This window comes from Theropithecus gelada, chromosome 7b (genome assembly GCF_003255815.1).
Source record: "Theropithecus gelada isolate Dixy chromosome 7b, Tgel_1.0, whole genome shotgun sequence".
In the NCBI taxonomy this organism is placed as follows: domain Eukaryota; kingdom Metazoa; phylum Chordata; class Mammalia; order Primates; family Cercopithecidae; genus Theropithecus; species Theropithecus gelada.
Window position 1 is genome coordinate 71,052,574 of NC_037675.1, and position 25,168 is coordinate 71,077,741.

The window sequence follows — 25,168 nt, forward strand, 5'->3', positions numbered from 1 at the left end:
GAACCCGAGAGGCAGAGGTTGCTGTGAACTGAGATTGCGCCACTGCACCCCAGCCTGGGCAACAGAACATCTCAGGAAAAAAAAAATAAAGAATCAGGATAATCAGGATTTAGAACCAGAGAAACTCTTCAAGTAGAGATGGTCTAGTCCAGCCCTGCATTTTCAGATGATGATGACAATAATAATGATAGATGGTGATTAATATAATAGTAACTACCATTTTTGATGACTTACTAAGTCACAGGCACTATGCTATGTACTTTATATACATTTCCCCGTATAATACTTAAAATATCCCTGTGAGATAGGAATTACTAGTACCATTTTATAGAAAGGAAATAGAGGTCCTGAAAGGTTGGATAACTACATTGAGGTAAAGAGAATGCTGAAGTAGCTATCATGCAGAGAGATGGAGCATCCTCCTTGTTCAAGATCAAGTTTTCCAGTTAAAGGAGAAATACAAGTGGAATGCAAGTCTCTTGACCTTGAGCTCAGTTGAGCACCTGTTTTTTGTTTTGACCTGAGAACTCACTTTCTGTGGTCATTTTTGTCTTATTCTCACTATCCTTTTAATTTCAGTGAAATTGAATGAAATAGAGGGAAGGGTGATTTAGAGTTGGGGTTTTTGGTGAATTTTTAAAGTTTATTTTTAAATAGGCAGCTTTCCCAGACTGACTGGGAATGTAGCAGAAGGCCTGAGAACCAGGAAGTGACACAGACCTGTTTATACCATCCCACTCTGGGGCCTTTGCAAAACGATCCACAGAGATGGTAAAAAGTAAACATAACTGCATCAGCCAGTTCTCTAGGGTTTGCTATTTTTGACCTGGAGGAGGTGTTTCCTGAATAGCTGTAAGTACTCAGAATACCAAAATTTATCTCCTAAACATTCCTTGAGTGAAGGTATATTGACAGACAGACATTTTTTGTTACCAGACAGCAGCGTTCAGTGATTCTAGACAGACAAAATTAACAGTTTTTTTCCCTCTCTGCCACACTTTTGGTGAATTGTTCTTCCATTTATTTATCTTTCTTTGTAAGTATCACTGTGCATGCAAAACACTGTCCTGGGAGCTCTAAATGTGTGCATGGGTTCAAGGTCCAACTCAAAGCTTTCTCTTTCACTTCTCCCTACTCGCATCAGAAGTCTTTGTTCCTGTGTCCTCTGTGTTCTCAGAGCACTTTTTAAAAAACCTTCTTTGGGCCCTAGTAACAATTTGACAGTGTTATATAGATAAACATAATTCCTCTCACGTAAGTTGTGAATTCCTTGAGAGTAAGAACTGTGCCCCAATTCATCTCTATGATCACCCAAGCCTTGCACGGAAGACAGCCAGTAAATATTAGCTGAATTGCAGTATAGTCATTGGAAACACAGAGCCCTAAGAAGTCAGCTTTAGCAAATCGGCTTCCCGGACTTTATTTGCCAACTGGGTATTGAAGCCTGTTCCACTCAGCCCTGATGGGAACCAAGCAGAGAGATGTGATGACACATGAGATATATCTCTAGGGTCTAGGAACCAGTTACAGTTGCCTCTGCCAAGCATCTGTTTTGCTACCTGGCCAAAATTTCAGGATTTATATAATCTTTTCCCTCTTGTTTTATACATGCTGCTATTTTGCCATTTTGTATGTTTCTATACAAATTATATCTTGTGAGTTTATCTTTTTTTCTCATTCACTCGAGAAGTATTGTTGAGCACTTTGGGGGCAGAGAATTGGTGGTCTCTGCAGGAGTTTATTACCTGTGGAAATGCAGCATACAAAAGTTAAATAACTGTGAGTGGCCTTTGGGGAGGGATATGATTGACTGTCCTATTCCTGGTCCAGGCAGGGATGCTGAGGGTTTGGAAGAGCCTTCCATACCTTTGGGCTGAACTGAGAAATTCTTCCAAAACTAAGGTAGGAACTAAGCTTGCCCTTTTATTTGGAAAACAAAAGAGCAGGGAGCCCTATTAGGGAAGCAGGAGGAGGAAAGACTTCCAGGCCCCTTGGATTCCATTTATCTGTAAAATGGGGCTAATACCACCTACTTAATGAGGTAATGAGTGTGTGTATGTGTATATTCCCTAAGTCTCCCAGAAACTAATATTTCAGGATAGTCACAAACAATAGCTGTTTAATTTGGAGGGGAGGTAGTGCTAAGTGCTTTAAAGAATTTTTAAGAATTTGATGGGAAAGAATGTGGGAGGCTCACTTGTTTAACCTGTTGGCTGTTCTCTTGTCTAAACTAACATTGTGTTTTGAGCCTAGTCTCAGGCAGTGTTTCCAAACCAGCTGAAACGGTGCCCTTTGGTTGTCTAGTGGGGGTCAGTCACAGCCTGTTAGAACAGGAAGGGGCTTAGCCAGCTTGAATTTGAGCACCCACTGTTTCATGCATCATCCTACGTGTCTTACGTTTGTCTTAATTTCACTGCACAACAACCCAATGAAGTGGGTATCGTTTATCCAGTTTACAGATGGCAACTGAAAATAACTTGCCCTAGCCACCCAACTGATAATATCTGCCAAAATTTTTCCATGATACTGGCCTCCCTGAGAGATACGTGGTTCAACTGTTTCATTTTACTGATGAGAAAACAGAGGCATGGAAGCCAAGTGCTTGTCTGAGGTTGGCCCATCAGTCATGTTGAAGCTGGGACTGAAGAAAGGGTTTCCTACCTTCAGGTCAGGAACTTATGACAGTCTTGGTTCCTGCTTACAGGCATTTTGCCTCCTCTCCCCCTTTTTTCTGTCTGGTCTTACTTGTTCTCTCCTGCCTTTCTCTCTTGCATCTTTTCTCCCTTTCTCCCTGGGCCCCTGTAGCTCTGCAATGTGTGCAGAGGCTGGGTTTTGTTGTTGTGTTGTTAAGATGTGTGTTATTTTTAGAAAGCATTTTAGGAACACTGTGTACGGATAGTCCATACGAATGTGCTGATGGAATGATTAAACCCTAAAGGGAAAGTGGACTGTCCTGGGTTTGCTGCAATGCAGAGGAAGATAGATGCTAGGAATCTGTCTTGGAGATGTAGGGGAATGTGCTGTCAGTCAGAACAATGAGGATAAAGTTAATGTTGCTTCCTTCCAGTCAGAGCCTGTGTTGACTTACTTTTTAGAGGAAATACTTTTGGGCCCCTCCTATGCCCTAGAAGACGTTCCAGTTTTCTTAAAACTGAAAGGTCCTTTGGGGATCATCCAGGTTCACCCCTGAGACAGGAAGACTCACTGACTTGCCCGAGGCCAAACCACTTTTCAGTGGCTGGGACCTAGGCTGTCTCTCCTGTCCTGTGATCAGGTCCCTGCTGCAGCCATCCTGCTGTTAGGTGCTAGAAGAGAGGTGTTAGAGACTTGTTAAAAAGAAAACTTAGGTGGGGTGATAGTGTGTTGACTGGCGTTCCTGTTGTCTGAAGCTGGGGAAAGCGTGTTGCCCAGATGATGTGGTGAGCAATTCTGGGGGTGAAAGACAAGGGCACAGGGAATATCAAAGCAATTCAGAAAAACCTCTGAGTGGCTTAAGAGGAAAGCTGAGGGTAATGTTTGTGATTTGGAGGGGGTGTGATTTTAACAGGAGTTTGATGTTTGCCTTTTTAAGTAGGAGCTGGAGATTAAAGGAAATGGATAAGTTAATATTCTGGCCTGAAAGGATGTCAGAGTCCAGTAGAATTTGCGGCTGTCAAAGCACTCAAGTGTTAGTGGCACAAAGGAAAGGGGAAGATACACAAGTTAGTAGGACTGGAAGAATCCATTGATCCACAGTGGGAGAAGACAGAAGGCATCTATAAATAACTGAATTTTGGGGGATAGGAGGCATTAAGTTCCAATAAGTGTTTAGATATCTTTTGATGCTGTAGCCTGGCCATTTCAGGGTGAGTAGGGGTACAGAGGGGAGATGTTGCAGGGAAGAAAGAGAGGTTAAGGAAGGGCCTGGGCAGCTTTGGCTGTATTAGTCATTTCTCTTACTTATCACACCCCTCTGGGGAACTTTGGACTTCAAAGTGTTAGGACTTCTTATCATTACAACCTGAAATGTAATTAGCTGGTTAAATTCTGTTCATGTTTCTGGAACCGTTCTTTGTCCTTTCTCTTCATGTAGCAGGATCAAGGTTGGTGAACATGGTTAATTAAAGGAATAAACTCTTGTTCTGGGCTCTTACCACTACTACTGTTATCCCCTGTCTAGATTAGTCTGAGGCGAGAAAAGGATTTATGTTGATTTTGTCATCCCAGTTCCCTCTTTTAACTAATGGACAGAGGAGCCATGGTTTAGGAAACAATTTGTTCTAAAAATTACATGTAGAGGCCGAGGCAGGCAGATCACTTGAGGTCAGGAGTTTGAGACCAGCCTGACCAACATGCCAAAACCCTGTCTCTACTAAAAATACAAAAATTAGCCAGTCGTGGTGGTATGCACCTGTAGTCCCAGCTACTCAGGAGGCTGAGGCAGGAGAATCACTTGAACCCAGGAGGTGAAGGCTGCACTGACCCAAGATTGTGCCACTCCCGCTGCACTCCAGCCTGGGCAACAGAGCGAGACTCTGTCTCAATAAATAAATAAATAAATAACATGTAAACGGAGTCTGACTTTACCCACGCAGCACCTGGGAGCCACGCTTGACTGAATCAGACCCCTCTTGCCTTCAGGAGAAGAGTTCGATAGTGTAAGATGCACCTTCAGCAAGACTATAGCATTCTTGGGAGGGGTGGGCCCCAGGGTAGTCAGACACATGGACTGAGGAGATCTGGACCTTGGCCGCCTTGGGAACAGGGGGCCCTGGCTGTTTACTGGCTGGCCCCAGCTGCTGCTGACGCTGCCTCCCAAGGCCGGAGCCATTTTTGAAGGTGACTCCAGGGCACTTTTAATCTTATTAGCAGGCTCTTGGGTTAACCTGGAAGCATCTGTGGCAACAACAAGCAAGTAAACCATGTGAACTTTGGGCTTGTGTTGCAGGCCCTTAACACCAGAAACCCACCATGCGTGTCATCATTTCTCAGCCCTCTGCTGTCTTGGCTTCTGGCTAAGACAGTAAACATAAGCCCCAGGTGTTTCTAGTTTACAGAGCATTTCCTCATATTTTGTTCCTTTTGAGCCTCAATAGAGTCTAGGGAGATAGTCAAAGCAAGTAACAGCCCCATTTTACAAATGAGGAAATGGGCAGAGATGAAGTAAGTGACTTCCTCAAGGTCAGAGCTGTGGCTTGAGGGCAGTGTTCTTCCTCATTGGAGGAACTTACGGACAGGAAGTGTGTGTCCACAATATCACATTCAACAGGGCACAGTCACCCAGCTGTTGATGTTCTGAGTTTACAGAGGTGGGAGAGGCTGCCCTTTTGGGGCTGACAGTCTAGCTGAGGCCTCCTGTTACCACCAGCCCTTGGGGCAGCAGCACTAGTTCCCAAGAAATAAAATCAGAAGGGTGACTCTCCTCACCTGTATTTTGAAGAGGAAAGCTGGCTACTGGGGTAAGAGATGGATTACAGCAAGAGAAGGGTAGAAGCAGTGAAGAATTATGTGGCCTTAGAGCCTTTTTCAGATGTGGAAACAGAAGGCAGAGAGCCTTTATGACCAGCCCCCTGCCTGGTGGCAGAGGTGGGACTGAGTCATTGCAGGCCCTCTCCTCTGTCTCACCTCTAAGTTCAGATGTGATATTCCTTTTGAGGATGGCCGAGTACTGGTTTTGACCTTGATGCTTAGTTCTAGGTTCCCTTCAGTGGTAATTTTTTTTAATTAGGAGAAGTAGTGACTAACATGCCAAAGGAATACTGAAGTGAAATGGATTGTTTTTGTTTAAACAAAGTTTTAGTCTCGGTATTTCTCTAGGGATAATGAATACCTAGTGAAACGTTTTTCTTTTTGCTTGGTGTACTAAAGCCACCATCCAAGAACAGGTCTTGTTTTTTTAAATTCTATATTCAAGGCAGATCATTTCTTAAAATGATTAGATTTATAGTGTGGCCTTTTCTCCACAGTAGCTGGGTTCTCCCATTCTGGGTAATACTTTGGAGATTTAGGGGTTAGCTTTCTTCTGTTTTATTTCTGAAGCAGTAACCCTTGACCTAGCCTTATGTGTAAACACCCCACTGACTACTTTCCATTTATCTTTTCTTTGCAAAGCCCCCATTTCCATCACCCCATCTGTTCTGCACCTGTCCCGTCTTAGGCTTCATGGTGGAATTTGTTCCCTGACTCAGGTAGCTGCTTAAGCAGTAAGGGAGGAGCCAGCTGTTCCTGCAAAACAAAACCAAAACCAAACAAAAAACCTAAAACCGATCAGGAACTCATACATGTACATCTTGTCTTCTCCAGTTCCATACTGGCTCCTCCCCACAGTATTCACGATTTTGGCAAACCTTTGCTACCTGCCTGTCAGATTCCTGGCCTTGTGCTGGCTATTGAAGGTTCCGAGTTGAGTAATTCACTGTCCCTGCCTTCAAGGAACTCTCAGCCTGGTGTGATGAGACAGATAAACAGATAGATATAATAACCTGTTAAAGGTACAGTCACAGCAAAGTAAGAAGGGGTCATTTCTGCGTTGGAGGTGGGTGTGGTGTGAAGTGTCAGGAAAGAATTCCTCTAGATGACCCTGGTGCTGAGCCCCTAAAATGACTGTATTCCTGGGAGAGGGAGCAATTAGGTTTTTGAGATTTGTTTTAATGGCAGTTTGTTGAGAGAGGAGACAGGTGGTCTATAGGAAGGCCTTGCTACATTAACTTTATATTTAGTTTTTGAATAGATAATACATGTACAAAGTACAACACTCAAGATAGTAAAAGGGAATATATGCAGTGAAAAATGTTTTTCTCCTTCACCGTTAACCACTCAGTTCCCCTCCCTGAAGGCAATCATTAGCTACCAATTTCTTTTTTTTTTTCTTTTTTTTTTTTGAGACAGAGTCTCACTCTGTTGCCCAGGCTGGAGTGCAGTGGCACAATACTGGCTCACTGCAACCTCCGCCTCCCAGATTCAAGCGATTCTCCTGCCTCAGCCTCCCGAATAGCTGGGATTATAGGTGCCCACCACCACACCTGGCTAATTTTTGTATATTTAGTAGAGACAGGGTTTCACCATTTTGGCCAGGCTGGTTTTGAACTCGTGACCTTGTGATCCACCTGCCTCAGCCTCCCAAAGTGCTGGGATTACAGGTGTGAGCCACTGTGCCCAGCAGTTACCAGTTTCCTATGCTTTATTCCAGGTGAGTTTTTCAGTGCTTATGGGGGTGGGGGGTGTCTTTTAAGAATACATGCATGTACACAAGTTATTTTTTTCACATACTAATTTTAGAAGTCATTCCATATTAGCACAGGTTGAAGCGCTCTGTTCTTTTTAAACCACTGCACGGTATTCCATTATTTTGGGTGTACTATAACTTATTTAAGTACTTCCCTTTCACGAACTTTTAGGTTGCTTCAGTCTTTTGCCCTTACAAACAATATGTGAATATCTTTCATATATGTCATTGCACATGTGATTTCTTAGGACACATTCTAGAACTGATAGGTCAGAGTATAGGTGCATTTTTTTGGAATAGATATTCACAAGTTGCTCTCCGAAGGGTTCTATATTGATTATAAAATGCTAGCCAGGCGGAATGGCTCATCCCTCTAGTTTCAGCCCTTTGGGAGGCTGAGTTAGGAGTATCGCTTGAGGCCAGAAGTTTGAGACCAGCTGGGCAACATAGTGAGTCACCCTCTCTCTTAAAAAAAAAAAAAAAAAAGGTAGGTGTGGTGGCATACTCCGGTAGACCCAGCTACTTGGGGTGCTGAAGCAGAAGGATTTTTGAGCCCAGGGGTTCAAGTGAGCTGTGCTCACAACACTGCATTCCAGCCTGGATGACAGAGCAAGACCCTGTCTCTTAAAAAAAGCAAACCAAAAAACACACCAAAAAACTAAATTTAAGATTCTTTACCATTTGGCCAGCCCCACAGCTCTTCCCCTGCCTGCCCCCTCGCTCCCCACCAAAATCCTTTAAAATCCCTGCCAGTGTGATCTTCCTAAATGAGTTTCGTCTTTTAATTTCCCTGTTTAGAATCCTTGTAAGGGTAAAGTTTAAACCCCTCTGCTTAGCCCCTGCCTCCAGCCTCTGCCAGTAGTAATGTGCTCCCATAGTACTCTCATCCACTTGTATTTGGTGCTTCCTTTTTTTTCTTTTCCTTCTTTGTTTTCTCCTTCCTTCCTTCCTTCCTTCCTCCCTCCCTCCCTCCCTCCCTCTCTCTCTCTCCCTCCATTCTTCCCTCCCTCCCTCTTCCTCCATTCTTCCCTCCCTCCTTCCCTCTCACGTCCTTTAGGACTCAGCTTAGCATCACCTCCTCTAGGTAGTCTTTCCTGACTACCACCACTTATGCACAGAACACCTAAGCATTACCTTATGTGGCCTCATTTATTCACTGCTTAAATGTTTTTTTTTTTTTTTTTTGAGACGGAGTCTCGCGCTGTCGCCCAGGCTGGAGTGCAGTGGCGCGATCTCGGCTCACTGCAAGCTCCGCCTCCCGGGTTCACGCCATTCTCCTGCCTCAGCCTCCTGAGTAGCTGGGACTACAGGCGCCCACCACCGCGCCCGGCTAATTTTTTTTGTATTTTTAGTAGAGACGGGGTTTCACTGTGGTCTCGATCTCCTGACCTTGTGATCCGCCCGCCTCGGCCTCCCAAAGTGCTGGGATTACAGGCGTGAGCCACCGCGCCCGGCGCTTAAATGTTTTTTATGCACGTGCTGTGATGTGGCACATGCAGGTGTCATTCTTGATGATCCACTGGTTATTGCCTCGAGGGGATGACAACTGCCCAGTAGGGTTACCTGGTGTGGCTGCACCTAAAACAGCAATACCAAAGGGCCCATTGCCAACTCTGTCAGTGACCAGCTGAGGCCTCTGTGCATATCCCTTAACTCCTTTGGACCTTGATTTGGCTTCTATCAAATGAGATGGTGAAACTTGAGGAACTCTAAGGCCCCTGCTGTGCAAGTCTTACTAATGATTAAAACAGCAGCAGCAGCCAGTGTTTACTGAGGACTTACAAAGTACCAAGCACTTTGCCAGCCACTTTGTCTATCCTAATTCTTACATCAACCCTATGAAGTTAGTATGGTTACTATCCCCATTTTACAGATGAGGACACTAAGGCTAAGAGAGGTTATACAACTTGACCAAAGGTCATAATAAGGAAACAGATTTGAATCCAGGCATTCTGACTTTACTGTTCTTAGACACATAAATGGGCACAGATTCCACACACAGTTTTGTGTACTGTTTGGTGGTCACTCACAGACTCCACCCCAGACCTCTACATGAACCATCCCTGTTCTACAGTTTTAAAGGCTCAAACTGGAGTCTGGGTGAAAGCTGGGGACAGAAGACTGCTATAGTCACAGTTATTAGAGGGAAATGGGTGAGGATCAGTGGCCAGCTCTGTTCCTGAACCTTTGACAACTCTCAGTCTTGTTTTGGACAGAGACAACTTACATTGCTGTTTTCAGTTACCTTCTTTAGGAGGGGAGAGTAGGCCTGAGTCATGCTTCAGGCACAGATTAAAATGAGATCTCGTACCAGGTACAGTGGTTCACGCCTGTAATCCCAGCACTTTGGGAGGCCGAGATGGTGGATCACTTAAGGTCAGGAGTTTGAGACCAGTCTGGCCAACATAGGGAAACCCCATCTCTACTAAAGATACAAAAATTAGTTGGGTGTGATGGTGGGCACCTGTAATCCCAGCTACTTGGGAGGCTGAGGCAGGAGAATCACTTGAACCCGGGGGGTGAAAGTTGCAGTGAGCCAAGATCATGCCATTGCACTCTAGCCTGGGCAACAGAGCAGGACTCTGTCTCAAAAAAAAAAAAAAACAAAATCAGATCTGGGTAGTATTCCTGGCAGAGTCCCGGGGCATCCTTTATTAGGGTTATAGATGGCAGACTCCCTAATCTGTGCATATAAAGCCTTATTAATGGAGAAGGGTGTGTGTGTGTAACTTTAAAAAAGGAGGTGTAATATTATATGGAATACCTGTTATAAACTAAAATAACTGGCAAATGAATTTAAATAAGTTAACTGAAATATAATAGGCCCACATCATAATGTATTATAATGTATATGTATTGTCAACCCAGTTGCCTCCCTAAAGGCTTATAGAAAATAATCTTTAAAGTCTTGACCTCTGATACACACACACATTCTCTCTCTCTCTCTCTCTCTCTGTCTCTCTCTCACCCCCACCCCCACTGGTTCCTACTTTTCTGAAGTCTTTGTCTGAACTAGAGTGGGTAGGTGGTAGGACTATTTAGCAATTACAGCCCATTCTCCATGCCTCCCCTCCGCCCCATCTTTTTCAGGGACAGCCAACAGAATGTGGTCACAGGTGTGTTGGGTGAGCCTTGATTAATTAGTCAATTTTTGAGATTCATGGCTGTCGAGTCAGATCCTCCGGCTCATCAGCCTTTGGCAGTTTAGCCAGCAGGCTGGGGCCCTCAGCTCCCACTGCTGCATTCCTTCTCTAGGCGGTGTATTCTCTCTTTACGACACGTGTTCTCTCTCTCTTTTTTTCCTTTTGGTTAGTTGAACTTGTTCTGAATCCAAGTGGCAAAGGCAAAGCCTGACTTGGGTGTAGCAGCTCTGTGTCAATAGCCGCCTCTCTGCTGGAGCCTCCAGGCAGGCGGTGGGGCAGAACTGGGCAGTTTCTGAAAGCCCTGCTGTGCCTGACTGACATCCAGGTGAGACAGAGCTCACCTCCTGGCTTCTGCACGCTGCAGGCCTTGTTTCCCCAGGGAGGAGTTGAAAAGCCACTTCTGTGCTTGCCTCTCCTGGCAGCAGGGATTCAGTTGCTAGAATTCTCTCAACTTTGTGTGTGATTATGACTTCCTTACCAAAGTGTCTGCTTTTGACTAACTTATGGCTGAAGTTTTCAGTTTATCTATGTCCTTGTTTGTTTGTTACAGGTGAATTGGCTCCCGGCGGACTTTAGGATTCTTCTGGATTTTAAATTTTTTCCTTTTAAAAAAACTTGGACGGATAAAAGATGTGCCATGGCAGGATAGCACCAAAGAGCACCTCAGTGTTTGCCGTGGCCTCCGTGGGACATGGAGTGTTCCTTCCACTGGTGATCCTTTGCACCCTGCTTGGAGACGGACTTGCTTCCGGTAAGTCCTGACCTGCCTTCTGTGTGTGGGTGGGAAAATATTTAATACTATTGTTTCTCTCGAAGACTAGGACAGGGGACTCTCCTCCTGGCAGGCAGTTTCAGAGAGAGCAGAGGGTGGAGGGCTTTTGTGCTGTGGTAAATATAGCAGGGAGCCAGTCCTTCTGGGGCCTAATGAGTCAGCTGGAGGAGGGATGTGTGGCAGCCTGCTGGTGGTAACCTTGTCACCCCTTCCCCCCAGCCATAATCATCATCGGGAGGACAAAGGTGTAGGGTTCAGAGCATGATATGCGGGTTAAGGGGGCAGACTTTGGAATCAGACTGCCTGTGTTCAGCGCTCATTCTCACTACTTGCTTGCCCTGTGACTCTGAACAAGTTATTTTACTGCTGCAAGCCTCTGTTTCCTCAGCTGCAGAATGGGATAATAATAGTACCTACCTCATTGGGTGGATGTGAAGATTGAGGTAATAAGTATGTAATGGTTGTTAGCTCTCTTTTGTTTGTTCGTCATTCTGTGCTTTTTCTCAGAATTAGTTGAAGTATTACAATTTAGTGAAATAAGACCCGGTCACTGACACTACAAATGTTGTGATCTTGGGTAAGCTAATTAACCATCCTGGGGCTCAGTTTTTCCCTCTGTCCCATGAATGGGTCTACCTGGAATAACATTTAAAGTCACTTCCTTGTCCCTCAGTAAATGCTTTCATGATTCTAAGGACTTTGCGATTGAAGCTGATGAGCTGGACGGGCCCTAGCAGGGGCTAGAAATGCACCATTGAGCCTGTTTGTTTGTTTGTTTTGAGACAGAGTCTCACTCTGTCGCCCAGGCTGGAGTACAGTGGCACGATCTTGGCTCATTGCAACCTCTGCCTCCCGGCTTCCAGCGATTCTCCTGCCCCAGCCTCCTGAGTAGCTGGGACTACAGGCGCGTGCCACCACACCCAGCTAATATTTTTATTATTTAGTAAAGATGGTGTTTCACCATGTTGGCCAGGCTGGTCTTGAATTCCTGATCTCAGGTGACCCACCCGTACCCACCTTGGCCTCCCAAAGTGTTGGAATTACAGGCGTGAGCCACGTGCTCAGCCCATTGAACCTTTTTGTGTTTGTACAGCCCTTGTTGCCTTCAACAGTGCTCCAGAGACCCTTCTAGGCAGTCTTTGTGTGGTCTTCTAGATAAAATGTTCTTTTAGAAAGGCTGTATTTGGGTGTGTACAGTAGGCCTCTGGGTGGTGTGCTACAACCTACCTCTGTGTCTGTGAGCTCCAGAATCATCATTGAGCTTACCAGTACTGGTGTTCCTACTGGACTTTATTAGAAGCACATACATGGCAGTTTCCTTGGCCAGTGCTTCCTGGAGAGGGATCTCAGAACTAGATCCTGGAAGGGGACTTTGGTAGGGACAGTAGGGGAGTGGTATATTGTGGCTGTAGACCCTCCACAGTTTAGTGCTACTTCTTTCATTCTCTATCAGCTCCCACCACCCACTTACCCAGCATAAACAGATAATGGCACCATCTCAGCTAATCTTTTTTTTTTCCTGAATTGTTGGAAGAAACAATTACAGATTTTTTTGTTCCATTGTAGCCTTTTCTGCTACCAACATATAGATTTGCCTTTCCTTCCACCCCATTCTGACACTTAACCCAAATCTTTTCTCCCTAGTTATGAGGAACTCCTGGCACAACCCGGGGGGCCATAATGATTGGGACCCCACAATGTGGCCATCAAGGTTATATGAGGTTTCAAAGGAAGAGAAGACCAGGCTGCACCAATGTGCAACAAAAGGAAGCACAGCCTCCTTTCATAGGGTCACCCCAAAACCAGAGGAAGCCTCTAGAAGTGCTAGTTGCAGAACCGCAGAATGTGGTGACTCTTTTATTCACCAGTGTGTATTCAGAGCAGAAGTTGGCATACTGGCCCACAGGCCAAATCCTACCTGCCATCTGCTTTTGTAGAGCCTTGCAGTTAACTGTTTATATTTTTAAATGGTTGGAAAAATCAGATATTTCATGACTTGTAAAAATGTATATGAAGCTTAAATTTCAATGTCTATAAAGTTTTATTGGAACACAGCAGTGCTCATTCATGTATGTATTGTCTATGGCTGCTTTTATGCTACAGTGGCAGAGTTGAGTAGTTGTGACAAAGACCATGTGGCCTGAAAAGCCTAAAATGTTGGGGCTTTAGAATATTTGGGTCTTTGTAAAAGAGGTTCTCCCCCAGCCCAGAACAAATGGTGCTCAGTAAGTATGCACATGAATGGAATGACTGTCAGAGCAGGAAGAAAGGAAGGACTAGTCAGAACCAGCTTGGGCTTCAGAGAACTGTGCACTTGCTGCCCAGAGTCTCACAGCTAATGGTAAGGCCAAGACCTAACCTGGTGCCTGGCGTACCACCATGACCTGCTTCTTCCAAGGCTCCTCTAAGGAAACTGCCCTGGCATATGGTGTTAGTGGCAGAACGTCTGCCTTAAGTGTCTGAAGCCTCTTGAGTGTCATTAAGCTATCCTACTTACCCCTACCCTCCCTTTTGTTGGCTGCATCCCTCCCATTCCCCACCTCATTTTCCAACTACCCACACCTTCCCAACTTCCCACTCAAGGTCCGAAATCAATTATCAGGTTCCATACTGGCTAGATAAAGGGATTATTATTTTCCACTGTGGAAAAATGTGTCTGTTTGTAGTGTGGGCTCAGACCAGGATGGGAACGTTGGCTCTGTTGTTTTCTTTCCCCTCCCCCACCTGCAAAGAATGCTCCCTTCCTGCCACCCCAACCTCCAAGTCTTTTCTGCCCCCCATAAAACATGTGTACTGGCAGGGGAAAGGGGTTCACCTTTGCTTAGATCCAGTGTACCAAGTTGCTACCAATGTTTTTCCCTTTCTTTGGAGCGGCTTCTAGGGGAGGAGGTACCCTTTCTAGGCCTGAAACCCAAAGCACACCTGTATGGCTGTGCCTGCCATAAGCAGCATGCCAAGCAGGCTTGTCCAGAAACCAGGATCTCAGATACTCCGAAGCCGAGGAAACACAGTTTAGTTCAGGAAAAGCCTCTTTTCCTCTTCTTGTGTTTCTTTTTTCTTTTTCTTTATTTATTTTAGAGATGAGGTCTCACTCTTTTGCCAGGCTGGAGTGCAGTGATACAATCATAGCTCACTGCAGCCTTGATCTCCCAGACTCAAGCAGTCCTTCCACCTCAGCCTCCTGAGTAGCTGGGACCATAGGCATGCACCACCATGCCCAGCTAATAAAAAAAATGTTTTTTTATGTTGCCCGGGCTGATCTCAAACTCCTGGGCTGAAGTGATCCTCTCCCCTCTACCTTCCAAAGTGCTGGGATTATAGGTATGAACCACTGTGCCTGGCCTCCTTCTTGCATTTCTTACCTGTGCTTATAGCTGCTCCTGAACACCCACCTCAGAGACGTTTTTAAATGGGTGCTTGTAAAATATACAGCCTTGCTATCCAGTGGGCTGTAGTAGACCCTGGCTATATGCGTGTGTACATGCACATTCACGACTCTGAGAATCCCACTAGACATAGGTAAGTGGGCATCCTCTGGAGACAATTTGTCTGCATCATCTCTGGTTGTAGATACCACAGTCATCATAATCTATATCATCTCATCAAGTATCACAGTTTTGATCACAATCTAAGGTAGGAAGAATCATGTATGAAGAGGTACTTCAGAGTTCTGGAGTAAAATTACACCATGTTTAAAGTTCAGTTTCTATACTGGTTTCTCTCATCCACAGCTCGAGATTTGCAGTTATAGCAGAAAAGGTGTTAGACAGGCATTGGGTCCAGTTTTCCCTTGGCCATTCCTTTAAATGGGGAGAATTATTGAAAAGTTTCCTTTTTAAGAATGGCAAAAGGAAGCATATCTTATTCTTCCCACCTAGTCACACCATGCAGTGGATAGACCAGAATTAAAAATAAAATCTACGCACATGCTACCCAATTTGCCTTTCTTGAGCTAGGTAGAATTAAGATCTCTTCTCTGTAGCAGCCTTTCTCAGGTCTCCAAGTCTTTCATTTTACCTGTAGTCTTAAGAAACTTGCTGTATGACCTGAGGCAAATCACATGACCTCTTTGTGTCTTTTGCAAAACAGAAACAATAATCCTTAAGAATGTTAAGTTGATGTTGTGTAGACTAATAAAAATGATTGGAAGGCTCTTGGCATATAAAATGAAGTGTGTGATGTAATTCCCAAATAACAACAAAATTGGTATATGACCTACTGTTGAGTCACGAGGTACAGTAGACTTTTTATGCAGATGATATTCTTTGCTGTCATTGAAACACAAAACTTAAGGTGCAAAGTACTGTTTGAGTTGGGGATAAGAGATTTTTGGAGCAGTTATCAAATTTGACCAGTGAGGAGGGATTAATTTTCTTCAGGAATCCCCACTGCCTTCAGAAAGCTCATATTTGCATAGCTTGATCTCAATCCAACTGGCTTGCTGACTCATAAAAAGTTTTTGTTTGCATTCTCTTTCTTTCCTGAGCTTATTTACTAAACAAGGTCAGTATTTTACTTGTTTCTGATTTTTTTCCCCTTAAAATGTTGCCATGACATGTTAGGCCATGTTAAACATCACACCATCACCTAAAACAATTTTAGAATAGTAAGGAAAACAGCCATCTGCATTTCTACATGACAGAAAGCCAGGCAGTTAGTTTTCATTGAAAATGGAAAATGTTGAGAACTAGGGTCTCTGGGAGATGACTTGACTTTGGCCTGTAGCAGAGAGATGTTGGCAGGTGGCCCTGGCTCACCTCATCTCGGAAGGACCCTGTAGTCAGAGATAATGTACACTGAGTTGAGAGGAGAAGACAAATGGGAAACTAATGTGTATAGAGCATCATTTATGTGTCAGGCTCTGTTATCATTCCAGGCAGATGTGCAATCATTTAATAAAAGAGAAACTGAGCCAGAGAGAGGTTCGATAACTTGTTCAGAGACTGATGATTTTAAGTGGTGAGGCTGACTGGGATTTGTGCTCAGTATGTCTGACTCTTGCCCATGGTCTTTTCTGGGAGCCCCACTACCTGTGCTGAGTGACAGGCTTCACTGAGACCTGTTTTTTGTGTTTCCTGATTGAAGTGCTCAGATCAGCCTCCAGAAGATTATTCTGATGGAGGAAGAAAGAGACCATGTTTTCTCCTGATGGATAAAAAGGATACAGGAGTCATCTGTGGGTTACCATGTTTCCCTCTGTGGTTGTTTCTTTTTGACTCCGTCGCCCGGGCTGGAGTGAAGTGGCACGATCTTGGCTCACTGCAAGCTCCGCCTCCTGGGCTCACATCATCCTCCTGCCTCAGCCTCCCGAGTAGCTGAGACCACAGGCGCCCACCACTACACCCAGCTAATTTTTTTGTATTTTTCAGTGGAGATGGGGTTTCACCATATTAGCCAGAATGGTCTCAATCTCCTGACCTCGTGATCTGCCTGCCTCGGCCTCCCAAAGTGCTGGGATTACAAGCGTGAGACACTGCACCCGGCCCTCTGTGGTTGTTTCTGTTCTCATCTACTGTGGCTCTGGGTTGTTTGGTTCCAGTTTAGGCACAAGGTTTGCCAAGGTGGTTCTATTCTTGGAAAGGAACAATAGGGACCATAGCAAACAGTTCCCAAAACATCCTCAAAGCATCTTCCTGTCAGCTGCAAACCCTGTTGATGAAAGTGACGTAATCTCTCCATGGTGTAATTACCTGTGACTATAAAAAAACTTAGGGATTGTGGTGGGAGGCTGGATGGGTCATTATAGTTCTTGTTGAACCCTAGTGTCCCAAAAAGGCATTGATAAATTACCCTCTGCACACTAATTGTTGTGCCATGTTTAGAACATTGACAATACATGGTACCACCCTTGCATTGTAACTTTCTAATAAAAGAAACCGGGAGTCCACATAACTAGGTCTCTATTGGGTTAAAGCCCTCACTAAACACAGATTCCATCTGCTGAGCAATGGTGCCCCACTACCCTGCTAACTTGCCAGCTTAGAGGTTATTCTTCTTACCTACCTGACTTTCTGCAAAAGAGGGGCACAGGGTGCTAATAAAACAATTAGGGTTAGCACTCGGAGTCTTCAGTGATTCTAGGTAGGTTTCCAGATGAACACCTCTCACCACTTCTTACCCACTGGAAGAGTCCAGTGCATCACTTGGGAGTGGGAGCCTGCAGAGGGTGTGTGGAGCCCTTCCATTCCAGGTGGCCTGTGCTGGTGTGCCTGGCTGCCTGGACTGGGGTCAGATCAGGAGAGACCTTGGCCTGCCTCAGATTTAGCTTTGGGGCCCAGAGGGACAGAAACATTTAGAGACAACCTTTCCGTGTGCAATGTGAATGAAGAGTACCCTGGCTGCTGACTTCTTTCCAGCCCTGTTCATTGACCTCATCTTAAGCGAATTTAACACATGAAAATCTGAATTCACTGGAAGATGAGGGTGTGACTATAACTTTTTTTTTCTGAGACAGGGTTTCACTCAGTTGCCCAGGCTGGAGTGCAGTGGCACTGTCACAGCTCACTGCAGCCTCTGCCTCCCGGGTTCAAGTGATCCTCCCACCTCACCGCCTCAGCCTGAGTAGCTGGGACTATAGGCATGCATCACCACACCTGGCTAATTTTTTTAAAAGTATTTTTTGTAGAGATGGGTTTTGTTGGGTTTGCCCAGGCTGGTCCTGAACTCCTGGGCTCAAGCAATCCACCGGCTTTGGCCTCCCAAAGTGCTGGGATTACAGGCATTAGCCACTGCACCCGACTGACTATAACCTTTAGAACAGGATTGTCCCTAGGATTTCTTCACATAGCTGTCTCTTATGAGGTGGAGGGGGATTCAATTCATGGACACCCCTCAAAATAGTAAATACTACCTGCAGCTCTCATGGAGCCACTGAGGTCATGAGTATAGCTCAGTATTATATCTAGCTACCATTGTGCTTCAGCTCTTCACCTTGTTTGTTGGAATGACTGCATAGTCTGATGAAAAGCATGTACTCTGGAGTCAGAGTGTCTGGGTTGAATGCTGCCTGTATTCTTTGCTACTTTTGTTGCCTTGGATAATTTTTGTGACCTCACTGTCTGTGTTTCACCAGAAAGGGGATGATAATGTCTGCTTTATAAGATTGTATTGGGGATCAAATAAGATAGTAATATGTAAGGCATTTGGAACATTGCTGGGTACACAAATAAATATTCCCATATTGGAAGATCAGATCCTAGCACTAATTGATATCATTCCACACTTCTGGTTTTATGACGTCATAGCTGCTTGGGTGGCAGACTCAGGGTTGGAACGTGCTCCCTGTTTCTTCTGTATCTCTTGGATTCTGTTTCATTCAATTCAGTGCTTACTGAGTAGAGTGAGATCCTTGATATTCATGAGGTTTTCTGAGTCCCTAAATTCTCAAGTAACACATGTTGGTTTCCCATACATGAAGACGAGTAGCAAAGAGTGGTAAATGCCCTTCTGAGATGTTGGTGCTGGAGTGAGATCAGCTAAGTGATCTCACTGTGAACTGTTTGTTCTCTTCAGGGAGGCTGCCTTGTTGGTATTTCAGAGCTGATGTTCCTCAGGGATGCTATTTGTTAGGAACATTTGGAGTCACTTTTGAAACCTTACATATTAAATATGAGAATGCCAAGGTTCTGTTCTTTTAAAGATATTTTTTATTTAATCAGCACAGTGATGTGATTGAAAGGTTGCATTTTACATGATTCCAGAACACAACTGGGAGAATATAACATTAGAATTAAAAAATAAGAAATATCTTTCCCATTTGGTAGTCCTTTTGCCTCCTCTTGCTTTTCTTAGCTATACTGGTATTTCTTCTTTTAGGAGCCCCTTTCTACTTATTGGCATCCCTGGTGATGGAGATTTTTTTCTTGTTTAACTTCTTTGACTTATTAGCTTTGCCAGTAACCAAATCTCTTAAAGGAGAATTGTTTAGTCATCCAAAATTCTGGGAAGTAGTGCAGGGAAGGTAAACAGATTCTCTTCAAGATTTCTTGGCCAAGTTTTTTTTTTTTTTTTTTTTTTTCATTCTTTTTAAATCACAAAAGTATGTTTGGTATTTCTGTGGGGAGGGGGCACAAAATGTGTTTCAGGAAGTTATGACCAAGTAAAAACAGGGCTATAAAATAATTCTGCTTCATCCTTTGTTATTCTGAGTAACAAGTGACACTCTATGAAATACAAAGGGCTTGATCAATTCTTCCCATGTAGTAGACACATGTCTCCTTGGGAGAGGGTGGGACCTTTGTGTTTATTGTCACTGGCTTGGGTTCTGATGGTTCAGCCTTGTTGACACTGGCTATGGTAAGAGGCACCAGAGAATGTCATTGGGATTGTTGCACACTAGACTATGACTGAGTGGATGTGAGGATCAGCCTGTCAGTGTTTCCTGAGCACCAGTCTAGGCACAGAGAGGTTTGGTGGCAGATGGGAGAAAAGTCTTAGATTTCTCTTCTTCCCAGTTAATCTCATTATGATCCGGAGGCTGGATTGCAAAGGACCCAGTGGAGTCTTGAGCCAGTGCAGCCCCACTAAGGCTCCTTGATAACTATGCATGGTTGCTCATGATTTCTTTCTTTTTTTTTTTTTTTTTAGACGGAGTCTCGCTCTATCACCCAGGCTGGAGTGCAGTGGTGCGATCTTGGCTCACTGCAAGCTCCGCCTCCTGGGTTCACACCATTCTCCTGCCTCAGCCTCCCGAGTAGCTGGGACTACAGGCGCTTGCCTCCATGCCCAGCTAATTTTTTTTTTTTTGTATTTTTTAGTAGAGATGGGGTTTCACCGTGTTAGCCCGGATGGTCTCGATGTCCTGACCTCTTGATCCGCCCACCTCAGCCTCCCAAAGTGCTGGGACTACAGGCATGAGCCACCGCGCCCAGTGGTTGCTCACAGTTTATGATTAGCGGCCCATGAAGTTAGCTGGAGTCCTTCAGTAGGCTGTGTGGCTATCTGCTTTATACCTCTCACACACCTCTCTGAGCTTTGATATCTATACACACTGCTTTCAGTTTTATTTCTTTGTTTTTGCTCTTTGTTCTTGATTCTTGTTCTTTGTTCTTGATTCCGGATGTGTTTGCATATAAGCTCATTGAACACAGAGACAAAATCTTTTGTATGTTGCTCCTTTGCTACAACCAGGCTAGCGATCATCCCAGTAGATCCAACACACACATCATGGGAAGGGTACTCCATAGGTGGGTTTACCCCATAGGACGATCCAGAATCATGGCTTGTCCTTCATGTGAGGAAAGCAGGAGCAAGTCCAGGGATCTGTGAGCAGTAGCAGTGTGTGGGGGCTCCCCACTGAGTGATGATTCCTCATAGTCCCCAGCCATCTGGGGGAGGAAGTGGAGAAGCACATGAAAGTGTCTTCATGCCTCAGGGATGCAGGTGATGGGGCTCTTCTGTGGAGAAGAGAGGGCCCAAGCAACTGCCTGGAAGAGTACATTGCAGAGTATGCTACCTTATAGCTTGGGTGAGGATTTCGAACCCAGTGTGGATCCTGTTAGGTGATGAAGAGTTATATAGTTTGAAAATATGCCCCGAGCCGGGCACAGTGGCTCACACCTGTAATCCCAGCAGCACTATGGGAGGCCAAGGCGGGTGTATCATTTGAGGTCAGGAGTTCGAGACCAGCCCAGCCAACATGGTGAAACCCCGTCTCCACTAAAAACACAAAAATCATCCGGGTGTGGTGACGCACACCTATAATCCCAGCTACTTGGGAGGCTGAGGCAAGAGAATTGCTTGAACCTGGGAGGTGGAGGTTGCAGTGAGCCAAGATTGTGCCACTCCAGCCTGGGCAACAAGAGCAAGAACTCGTCTCAAAAAAAAGGAAAAGAAAGAAAGTATACCCCTGCCAAATCTCATGTTAAATTGTAATTGCCAGTGTTGGAGGTGGGGCTTGGTGAGAGGTGTTTGGATCGTGGGAGCAGATTCCTCATGAATGACTTGGGCCATCCCCGTGATGGTGAGCTCTCACTCTGAGTTCACATGAGATCTGGTGGTTTAAAAATATGTGGCACCCCCTCCCTACCCCACTTTCTCCCTTTCGTTCTCATTCTCACCATGTGATGTGCCTGTTCCCCCTTTGCCTTCCACCACGATTGAAAGCTTCTTGAGGCCTCCCCAGAAGCACATGCCACTATGCTTCCTGTACAGCTTGCAGAACTGTGAGCCAGTTTAAAAAATATATATCTTTTTTAATAAATTACCCAGTCTCAAGTATTTTTCTTTTCTTTTTTGAGATAGAGTCTCGCTTTGTCGCCAGGCTGGAGTACAGTGTTGCGATCTTGGCTCACTGCAACCTCCACCTCCGGGTTCAAATGATTCTCCTGCCTCAACCTTCCAAGTAGCTGGGATTACAGGCGTGTGCCACCATGCCTGGCTAATTTTTGTATTTTTAATAGAGACGGAGTTTCACCATGTTGGCCAGGATGGTCTCAATCTCTTGACCTTGTGATCCACCTGCCTCAGCCTCCCAAAGTGCTGGGATCACAGACCTCGGCCAGCGCTCCCGGCCTCAAGTATTTCTTTATAGCAGAGTAGGAATTGCCTAGTTCAAGGAGGGAGGAAAGGCAGGCTTTCATTGCCAGTGGGAAGTGAAGATAAGGAGGAATGTATATGAAAATCATACTGGCTCTAAACATATCCTGACATTAGAGAGGGGCTCGGAAAGTGCCACTTGGGTAGGTTTGGCTTCACTTTCTTACCTACTGCCTTTGCAGCCACAGCTTCCTCTACCTCTACGTCTGTTTCGAAAGATCAAGGCTAAGGGACAGACAGTTTCTTCTCCTCGAAACATTAGCACCTTCAAACTTATTCTCACCCTGTTCTTCCTGTGGCTAGAATTCTACCTCCTGCCTTTTCCTCACATACTTCTCTTTATCCTTCAAGGTCCTACTCAGCTTCTTCTGTGGGACATCACCCATCTCTCTTACCACTAGAATTAATAGGGTCTGAAGGAAGGAGAGTGGGCTTTGAGTGTATTTATTGAATGGAATTAACAAGAGCTCCTCGTCTTAGTTCTTTCTTTGGGAGGATGTCAGACAGGTTTTCCTAGGAGCAGGATTCCAACTCTTAGAATCTTGACTGACTTTGATTTGACGGGATTGGCCAGCTTGTTATGACCTCTGGGAATTGCAGCTTTGGGGAACTTGAACCCTTTGTTCTGTACATTATGGTACATGAACGCTATAGACTTGCTCCAAACCCTAACGACCCTGGGTTTGTAGGGTTGCTGTGGGGTTGATTGGGTTTCGTGTTTTCATGACCGTTAACTCCTTTAGCAAGTATGTGTTGACATAAGGTGGGCAGGAGCTGTGTAATGCCACAGAGGGCCTTCTGGGGACGAGGTACTAGTCTGGATCTTGACAGAAGTTAATCATATTTAGTAAGCCTGTGAGAGGAGGGCAGCAGCAGCCAGGAACTGTGCTCTGCACTGGAGGAATGCAGAGCTTGTGGTTTAGCACTCTGATTTATTCTACCAGTACTCATTGAGCTTCTGCTGAATGCCAAGACTGTGCCAGCTACTGGAAATAGAACAATTCCATGTGATACATGCTATAATCAGGGAAGTCAGTGCACTACACAGGAATACTCATTAGGGGGTTTCCTGACTCAGTTTGAGTTGGTCATGGAAGGCTTTTCTGAGGGAGAGAAGTCTGCACTGAGATCTAAAGGCAAGGAGGAGTTAACGGGTAGGGGGAGACAAGGTCGCATAGTCAGGTGAAGAAGGCAGTCTCTTGGGCCAGACACGCTGGTTTGAATCCTAGTTCTGCCAGTAGTGTGTCATTTTAAGCAAGCTTCTTGAACTCTACGTCCCTTAGTTCTTCATATCTGTAAAATTGGGATGATAACATACATACCATATAGGATTGTGGTAAAGATGAAATGTTGCTGTTATCATCATCATGGTTGTTAAAATGTGGCACTTGCCAGTGGCAGGTACAGCCTGCTGTTGTGGGGAGTCTGGAGGGAGGAGAGGAAGAGAGTATAGTGTCTGCTCTGTTCATCTCAGCACTTCCTTTCCTTGGAACTTCCCATGTCACTGTTGAAACTTCGGAATTTTCAACAGTGTTTGAATCCAATATACTGTATTCCCTAAACTGATTTGTTTCTTGCCCTGTGGATGAAGGAGTGGTCTCTTTCACTCTGGCGGAGTGTGTTCAGTAGCTGTAGTTTCAAAAAAGAAAAAGTCTAACCTTAGCCTGAGAATTCAGGGATTTAGGTTGAGCACACCAAAAGCACAGTTTGAGGAAGCACCCAGAGAGGACTGAGATGCTGCTAGTGGAGGCAGGTGCCTGTCCTGGTTGAATTGTCAGAATTGTGGAGGAGGAGGAGGAAGAAGAAGAGAAATAAGCTCTCCTGGAGTATCCTAGGGATCAAAGAGTTAAAGAAAAAACAAACACTAGTTAATAAATCAAGAAGTTGAATGAGTCTAAACAGGAAAGGAAAGAGGGTTGGAAGGAGGATGTTAATTTTAGGTACAACTTGTGGGAGAGGATTGGGGATGAGAAGAATAGCAGTGGGCACCTATTTGCCCATGAGACAGGAAGTGATGGGCTAGGTGAGGCTGCCCTTCTGGTCCGAGGGGAGAGGTCACTCAGGGCAGGCCACAGGAGATGCTTCTTGACCCTTGTCACCTGGCCTCAGCTCAGCCAACTCGTAGGAGGCATGTCTGACAAAGGCTCCTTATTTCAGCAAGTCTGATGCACCGTGTGGGGTCCCATGTGGGTCTTAACTGGCGTCACAAATTCCATGGGGAGGTTGGAGGGTGTCAGAGGTTCTTTTTTTTTTTTTTTTTTTTTTTTTGAGACGGAGTCTCGCTCTGTCACCCAGGCTGGAGTGCAGTGGCCGGATCTCAGCTCACTGCAAGCTCCGCCTCCCGGGTTCACGCCATTCTCCTGCCTCAGCCTCCCGAGTAGCTGGGACTACAGGCGCCTGCCACCTCGCCCGGCTAAGTTTTTGTATTTTTAGTAGAGACGGGGTTTCACTGTGTTAGCCAGGATGGTCTCGATCTCCTGACCTCGTGATCCGCCCGTCTCGGCCTCCCAAAGTGCTGGGATTACAGGCTTGAGCCACCGCGCCCGGCCTAGAGGTTCTTAATTGCTTGGGGAAGGGAGAAGAATGGAGGAGCAGCTGGCATCTGGGCCCTTCAGATGTATTCCAGGATTTGTCATCTTGGATCAGGCTGGGGTAATTGGAGAAGCTGGGGTGAGGACTGTCTGTGATTTGATGTGTTCAAGGGTGCAGAGAACTGTTGTGACTTCCAGCAGAGATGTGTCTCAGGTTTCTTAGACTGGCTTTCAACAAAGGAACCCTTTCTTGGTGCTATTGTTCTCAATACCTTGTTGTTAGGCAGTTTAGAGGCTTTGCTGTTCAACTGACTCCTCTCCTTGGCATTCAGAAAATCTGTCACCAGTAACGCAGACCCTAGCCTTGTAGAAATAGTTAAGATTGTGAATAATAGGATTAAGTGAGATAATATGTGTAAAAGTCCTGGGTAAACAATAAAAATCTATTCCAATGGAAGGGATTATTATAATACTATTTTTTCAGTCAGCATCTCTTTTCTGAATTGCTCAGAGCACTTCGTTAACACTAACTGGTTAATCCACCATCCATCCCTGGTTGGAGGCTGGCTTTTTTTTTTTTTTTTTGAGATGGAGTCTCACTGTGTCTCCCAGGCTGGAGTGCAGTGGCGTGATCTCGGCTCACTGCAAGCTCCGGGAGGCTGGCATTTAATAGCCCCTCTTTGTATGCAAGATCAAACACAAGTTTCCAACAAACTCCCGCATCTTCAGCTTGAAGCCCAAACCTGTGGAATCTAAATCTAAAGCTTGGACTTCTAAATGTGATAATGCCTCATTCCTGGGAATAAAGAAGGTGAAAAGAGAAAGGAGGGATCATTACAAATTTTTTTTTCCGTGAATAACTGGTCATGTCAAACAAGGCTGTCATAGTCAGGATTTTGAGTGACCTAGAAGTCAGTCATTCATTTTCCTCTGAGAAGCCAGAGTTCCTGCTGGAAATGAAACTTGATAGGAGCTGGAGAAG

At 45.1% G+C, this 25,168-nt stretch overlaps 1 protein-coding gene across 2 annotated transcripts in view; it reads left to right on the forward strand.

Moving 5' to 3' along the window:
- The window catches only part of SUSD6 (sushi domain containing 6), a 104,013-nt gene that overhangs the window by 36,334 nt on the left and 42,511 nt on the right, over window positions 1–25,168 (forward strand). Inside the window, exons 1-2 of one of the 2 annotated variants that reach the window (XM_025392911.1) lie at window positions 10,531–10,672; window positions 10,898–11,098. In XM_025392911.1, the coding sequence (XP_025248696.1) occupies window positions 10,978–11,098 (121 nt within the window). In that variant the 5' untranslated portion in view covers window positions 10,531–10,672; window positions 10,898–10,977. Of the gene's footprint in view, window positions 1–10,530; window positions 10,673–10,897; window positions 11,099–25,168 lie in introns of those variants that run through there. The other variant, XM_025392910.1, reaches the window with a different exon arrangement.